Source organism: Helianthus annuus, chromosome 12, assembly GCF_002127325.2.
Source record: "Helianthus annuus cultivar XRQ/B chromosome 12, HanXRQr2.0-SUNRISE, whole genome shotgun sequence".
NCBI lineage: Eukaryota > Viridiplantae > Streptophyta > Magnoliopsida > Asterales > Asteraceae > Helianthus > Helianthus annuus.
The window spans coordinates 88,624,444-88,631,887 of NC_035444.2; the positions used below are offsets into that span (position 1 = coordinate 88,624,444).

Genomic DNA, 7,444 nt, shown 5'->3' on the forward strand with positions numbered 1-7,444 from the left:
CATTTTTTTCTTAAGTTGCAAAAAGAAAAAACACTTGGAATTCATTTTTTGTCCTTGCTAATTAAGAATCTTATTCATTATTTATGTTAATTCATAACGAAATCAGTGATTCAACGCTACAATAGGTCCAAAGAAGAAAACAATCAACTGGTTATTTCAGCTTCAGATGTCAAGGTATGTGTAATATTTCCTTATGTTTAATAGAACAATAAAAACTCCCTAACGTATTATGTATTGTTAATCAACTATATATTGGATAATTGCAAAAGAAACTTAATAAAAATATAATGAGAATAACTACAACGAAAACCTAACCAAATCATATTTCCTAATTGTGACAGAGATCATTACAATAAACCTTTACTAAGGTATTATGTATTGTTATCTATTATGTTTCATTTCCCTATGGAACTGGATGTGTGAATCATCAGATGGAAAGGGATGTACAAAGATGAATGTTTATAAAACCCTAACCTTGGTAAGACAACTCTAGTATAGACAAACACCAAACATGCATAAACACCACAATATACTCATGAATTTTCTTCGGATGCAAGAAAAACGAACTATTTTTCAATGGAATTATATGATCTTCAAGTTATGAGCATATACGATCTCTGATCTTCGCAACACCATGTAACTTTTACAAAACATTCTAGGCTTTATCAAACTAATAAAGACCTTATACAATATATTATTTAGAGAAGACCAATTATATAAACTCAATGAGGAGTGAATTATGGAGATAAGAATCTAATAGTTTCTTTGGCTATTGTATAATCATCAAATATTTCCTAATAATAAAATGTCACATTTACAAACATGTATGTTGAATATCAATTATTTGATCACAACATACCCTCTAATATGCATCTCATATCAAATAAGGAAACGAACTACTTCCTGATCTCCGCACTTGCGAAAGTATATATGTACATAAGCTTGTAAACGACACATGAATTTGTGGAGATTCTTGAGACCGAACATTTCTCATTAAGACATATAGTTCCATTGGATGGTAGTTCGTTTGTCTTGTTTCGGTAGCATTCATTGAGTATATCCAGAAACTCTTAAACTTTGATAAAAAAATAATAACTTTATAATCGCAATATTCTCATTATGAACTACATAAAATTTAAACTAAATAAATCATGTATTACCAAAAGTATGTTACATTAACTTTAAAATTAATTAATTAAGGAGTTTACTATTTGTTTTTCATATATTGAGTGAGCATTTAATTATTGCAAGTACGCTCATCTTGTTTTGCATATACGATTGATCGACCGGTGATTCAACACACGATTGCTAGCTTTGGCAAATGGAGGTAGCAAAACTGAAGCAACAGTTCAAGAACTTGCATGAAGCTCATCGGTTAGTCACATCTAACTAATTATTACTTCCTAATACATAATCTAGAGTTAATTAAATCAAAGAATCCCACATTAAAACAAAGGACTTAATGTTATGTTGGGATATTTGCTTTTTCATGCTTGATCGGCTGTTGTAATATCTATCAGGCAACTGATGGGGGAAGAACTCTGTGGTATGCGAGTTGAAGACCTGCAAACACTAGAGAACAAGTTAACAATAAGCCTACAAGGTATCCGAATGAAAAAGGTAATGCAGAAACCACGGTTATTCGGCAAGACAATGTACAACTTTTCAAATTCAAGACATTTATATAGTCTCAAATAAGTTTAAATACTTTAAGCAATGTTTGTTTAGGCATTTTTATTTTCACGTGTTTTTTGGTATCTGTTTTTTGTAGTCCTAAAAATATTATCATTAATGTTGTTTGCAGAAAGGTATTTGTTCTTGTTTTCCTATTCCTTAACATTTTCATTTTAGCTTCTTCCTACCACAACAAAATTCTTTTTGTTTTTTCTGACACATAAATCGAATTGCATTGCTATGGTGCTGCTTAAAGTTGCATATTTTGATAGCAACTCATTAACTTATTTTTTATCGTTCTTCTTGGTCATTCGATTTTTTTACGAAAATATATAATTAGCTTTCATAAAACAAATATAAGGAATTTATAGACACATAATTCCCTCTAGTAGAGATCTTGAATTCATCTCTTGCTTCCATTGGTTTACTATCATAATCTATTGAAGGTCACCTCCTGGTGCAAGCACTACAGTTTACCTGATCCCGTTGGTTAGCAGGGTATTGGCTAGTCCCATAAGCTTTGTACGAAAACAAGATTTTGCAATTTTTTCACAACCCAAAACACTAAGTGTTGGTATATTATATTTTATATGTATTTAATTAGCGACTAAAAGGTATGAGGATTTTTCCATGTATAGGGGAGCCTGATGCATCAACAAAACATAAATCTCTACAAGAAGGTAATCTTCAAAATTCCTTTAGATGATCACAAATCCAATTTCTTTTTACATGAAGAAATTAAGCACTATGTTCTTATTTTTATCATCTTTATGAAGCAAGAGCATATGCAGCTACATGTGATGAGAACAATGGGTGTACTGCATTAAACACCAGTGAAGCTCATAGCCCCAGCAATTTGCAATCTGCTGGTGTGTCAAGCTGAGCATCTTGAGGATCAAGGACTCTTGAACTATATCACCTTTCAACATTAGAGAAAAAAATAAGGGTTATGATATGTGTTATTTTGCCATAAGATGCAGTTGAAAGGAATATAGTGTTTTGATACAACACTCAACCGTTGTTTACGTTTTACATAGAACACAAAAACGTGTGTGTATATATAATTTTCAAATTTTGGACTTGCGAGAGGGTGGGCTCTGTGTGGTCACCCACCTCTGCACATGGCCTAGACCGGCCCTAATCACTTGTCGCTTGGACTTTAAAAATAAAAAGAAATGAATTGCACAGTTTATTTTAATTGTTTATAACAATTTCAGGGGCCTCGTATGGTGTTTTAGATTAAAAAAAATAATCCATGAGAGCCGGATCATTAATAAAAACCATTATATAATATGTGTCGTTACAATGAAAATTGCATACATTGATACATTAAGAAAAAGTCCATCTATATAATAAATAACCAGATTAGAACAACTACACTAAAATTTAACTTATATATTTACTCTCATGAAACCAAACTATTTATATTTCATTTGTTCCGGCCTCTCATGGTAACTTTTTCATTGTTTATAAGACTTCAATATGCAACTTGATTAATCGATCCTTTTAATAAGCTCATAATGTCATATTGTATTGATCAAGTGTAAAGATAAATTTCTTTTTTAATCACAATGCTTACATACTCTTAAATAACACCAAATAAAAATAATTTACTCTTTGCTTGGTATTGAACCGAACGCATCCCACTATAAGAGACAAGTGCCTTTACTGAGTGAGCAACTCCCATAATGGTAAGTGTAAAGATAAATTATTATTGTTTTCTTTTGCTGCAAGAACCAAAAATAGTTATATCGGCGAATTACAAATTTTGTCGTTTAACTTTATACCAAATTTCAGACGGTATTATGAGTTTTATACTTGATGTTTAAAAATCTTACACGTTATGTCCTTTAACCCTAACACAGTTAATTTTACTCATTAAGTGAAGGGCGATATGGTCTTTTTACTTATTTATTTAACAAAACTATTTTAATATTTCTAATAATTAAAAAAAATGATTTATATTATATATATATATATATATATATATATATATATCTAAACACATTCTCTCTCCCCTCTCTTTCTCTCTCTAGGGCAAACTCCCGCCCTCACCACTACCTACGACAGACACCACCACCACCTGCTACCACCAACGCCCACACCACCTCCTACCCCAACATGCAAAACCTATATATCCCTTAAATCTCCATAATAAAACTGCAAACTCCCACTAATCATATTCTCTTCAAGATCAACCACTTATGATTTCTTCAACCCCAAATTACACTTCCAATGTCACCCTCTTAATCATTAAATGGGAGAGATAAGACCCTAATTTCTTCAAGCTTTGAAATTGCATATGACAATTTATCTAAGATTACCTGCACCGGTTATGTTAAGACCCATGACCCGGCGGCCCGACCCCCGTAGGAGACTCCGACCCATAAGCAAAGATTCGAATTGGATCCGTTCCATCTTGTTAATAGTCCAGACGACTCATTTTTTCGGGTTAAGTCGGATCTTGACTTTGCATCACCCTAATCTTGATCTTGAGTTTGCATCCGGCGTAATTGTTGCTCTGGTGGGTAGGCGTACTTGTTATCCGAAGATTTAAAAAACTTAGTTGCGTGTTTCCGTTCAGGTTGACAGTTGTGGTTATCTATTATAATACGGACAGTTTTGATTTAGAATTATAGTTTGTAGTGTTTGAAATGAAGAAATAGGAAAACTGGTTTTGGGGAGATTTATGGTTTGATATGTGTATAATCGGAGGTGTTGTTTGTGTATTTGAGTGTCAGCCGTTGTAGTATAATATATGGATTCCATATTTGCAGGTTTGGGAGGTGTGGCTATGGTTTTAGAAAAGAGATAAGGTTTTTGTTGTTTGAATTACGGCTGTTCAAATTGCTGGAAACTCGTCCGATGCTCGCTGGAAAAATGCTCAGAATTTGCTCATTCGATTCAGCTCGCCTTTTTGAATCTTACATCTTTGTTACTTTTATAGCGGTTCAGATGTTGCATTTTATAACGGTTTTGACCCCTAACACTAAATTTGTAACTTTTTTGCATTTAACTGTAAGGGTAATTAGTTAATTATATACCTTAGGGGTTATTTTTGATAATTACAAAGTTTTTTTTAGTATCTAAGAGATTATTAATGCAATTACTCAAGTTTTTTTATTATTTCGTTATTTTCACCATTATTATGTAACAAAATACGTTTTAAATATACATATAAATATGTATTTTCATTAACTGTTTGTTTTTATAAATATCGTTCTAAAACTAATTTGTTTTTTAACATTTTGTTTAAACCATCTATCGTTTTTAAAATTGTTCCTTTTTAAACCGTTTAATTTTCTTAAAATCGTTCTTTTTAAAGTCATTTGTCTCTTAAAGTTTTTTTAAACACTTCATTTCATATCATTCGTTTTAAAATCATTAGTTTTTTTAACATTTTGAAACAACTCACTCTTTTAGTCGTTCGTTTTTTTTAAAATTTTACAAAACGACGTGTATAAAAAACAAAAAAATGTAATATTTGAAAAGATGAAACATTCTAATAAAAAGTTTGCAAAATATCGTTCATTTTTCAAACTTTTTTAGAGTGGTTTATTTTTTTTTTTCAAATCTTCCATTTCTTTGGACGGATTATTTATTCAAAATTCGTTATTTTTTAAACCTTTCGTTTATTAAATTTGTGTGTTTTTTTAAAACCTTACACTTGTTAACTTATTTTTTTAAGGTTTTGCTTTTTTTATAAATGTCTTTTTTTAATCTTCGTTTTTAAACCACTCGTTTGTTTAAAATCGATCGTTTTTAAATTCCTCCAATTTTTGAAATCGTTCATTTTCTGAAGTTCATTTTTCCTAACGGCTATAAATAAACTGAATACAAAGTTTCAAAAATGAACGGTTTTAAAAACGGTTCTAAAATGGACACTTTAAAAAGAAACGCGTTTAAAAATCAACTACTTAAAAAATTGAATTGTTTAAAAAGTTAAAAAAATGATTTTAAAAAGAACGGTGCTAAATGAGTTGTTTAAAAAACTTTAAAAAGAATGATTTTCATAAACAAACAGTTTAAAAAGGAATAATTTTAAAAACGATATACGGTTAAAAAAAGTTAAAAAAAGACAAACGATTTTAAAAACGATGTTTATAAAAAACAAACGCTTAACGAAAATACATATTTATTCGTGTGTATATATAAAACATATTTTATTAAATAATTATCGTGAAAATAACGAAATAATAAAAAAACTTGAGTAATTACATTAATAATCTCTTAAATATTAAATGAAGTTTGTAATTATAAAAGACAGCCCCTGAGGTATATAATGACCTAATTACTTTTACACTTAACTACAAAAAAGTAACAAAGTTAGTGTTAGGGGTCAAAACCATTACAAAATGCAACATCGGGGGGGGGGGGGTCTGATATGCTAAAATATTTCTTTTTGGGCTGAAAGGGTTAAACTGCCAAACCAAAGGGGCCAAAACAGTAATTTACTCTTTGATATATATATATATATATATATATATATATATGTATATATATATATATATAGAAACGGGATCGGGAGAAAACGCTCAAAAGTGTGAGAACGGTGAGAACGCTTCCTGGCCCAACACGTGTCACTCGGCTTAGAGAAGGGCGGAGGGGCTTTTTTGTCCTTTCATCTTCTGCTTTTCCAGTTCCGCTTTTCCCGATATTGTTTTAATTTTTGGTGTTTAAGATTTTTGGCGTTAACCAAATTCAGTACTTTATGGCGTTTTTAATGGTTTCATTGTATCAACATTTTGGCGTTTATGGCGTTTATTCACATCGTATGCCATTGGAACCCAGGGGGCAGGAAATCTATTTGAATGGCGTTTTTCAAAGGGGTTTTAAACAAGATGGCCCATTGTTCTATTATTTTTTATAAACATTTTGGCGTTTGGGTTATCTTGGCGTTTTACAAATGTTGGATTATATTTCAGCCACAGTAAAAAAAAATACAAGCGAAGAAAAATAAATTAAAAATCCTAATCTGATCTCTCTTCACAATATTCACTGTCATCAGTCTCTCTGTTCTTTAATAGTAGAAGAACTGACACCAAAATATGCCATTTTATGTAAAACTTAACAAACCCATCGGTTTGATTATTTTCCCTGCTCGTCTGTTGAAGTGGTTTTTTTGTGGATGTTTGGGGACATAGATCTATGACGTGTGGGTGGGTTTTTCGCTTTTTCTTCATGTTGATCTTTATCTTTATCATCATCCCATTCTTCAGTGTCATTGATCTCTTCTCCTCATCTAAGCCTTCTTCAAGAACAAAAAATACAAAATGCTATATGACTGGCATTAGTATCTTTTTCTTAAATTTTTGTCCATCTCATGCAGCAAAATCTTACTGAGTTACTCGCCTCCCCTAACAATTCATTCAGTGAAACTTGACGAATAACAATACTTAATATCCAAGAAAGCATATTAGCCATCTTTGATTTTTTTGGCGTTTTACAGTGAGTGGTATTTAGTAGTATTGGCATTTGTTTTTTTGGTTTGATTAAATGGAAGTTGCTAAGATGTATCATTTTATAGGATGTCTTTTTGGCGCCTAAATTAGGTGGTGCGTTATTATAATAAAGTATTCGTCTTTTCAGTTACTGTTTGTAATTATTGTTTTTGACAAGCTTTATCTCTGAAGTCTGTAACACGTCCCATCTTTCAAGTTTGGCGTTTAATATTCTAATATAATAAATTTCCCCTATCTTCAGTTTTTCTGATTTGAAGTTACTGTTTCTAGTTACATTTTCATGTTTGTTTTTTTATTTTTTATTCTTT

At 31.0% G+C, this 7,444-nt stretch overlaps 1 protein-coding gene across 1 annotated transcript; it reads left to right on the forward strand.

Moving 5' to 3' along the window:
- The first annotated feature begins 204 nt into the window (after positions 1-204).
- On the forward strand, positions 205-2,804 carry LOC110896872 (agamous-like MADS-box protein AGL16). Its single transcript, XM_022143929.2, has 4 exons — positions 205-1,374; positions 1,521-1,620; positions 2,313-2,354; positions 2,451-2,804. The coding sequence occupies exons 1-4, from the start codon at positions 1,322-1,324 to the stop codon at positions 2,499-2,501; spliced, it is 246 nt and encodes an 81-aa protein (XP_021999621.1). The 5' UTR covers positions 205-1,321; the 3' UTR covers positions 2,502-2,804.
- Positions 2,805-7,444: the final 4,640 nt, after the last annotated feature.

Coding starts and splice junctions, on each gene's coding strand:
- LOC110896872 (XM_022143929.2), top strand. CDS start 1,322: ATGGAGGTAGCAAAACTGAAGCAACAGTTCAAGAACTTGCATGAAGCT. Junction 1,375..1,520: donor AACTTGCATGAAGCTCATCG/GTTAGTCACATC, acceptor AATATCTATCAG/GCAACTGATGGGGGAAGAAC. Junction 1,621..2,312: donor AAGGTATCCGAATGAAAAAG/GTAATGCAGAAA, acceptor TTCCATGTATAG/GGGAGCCTGATGCATCAACA.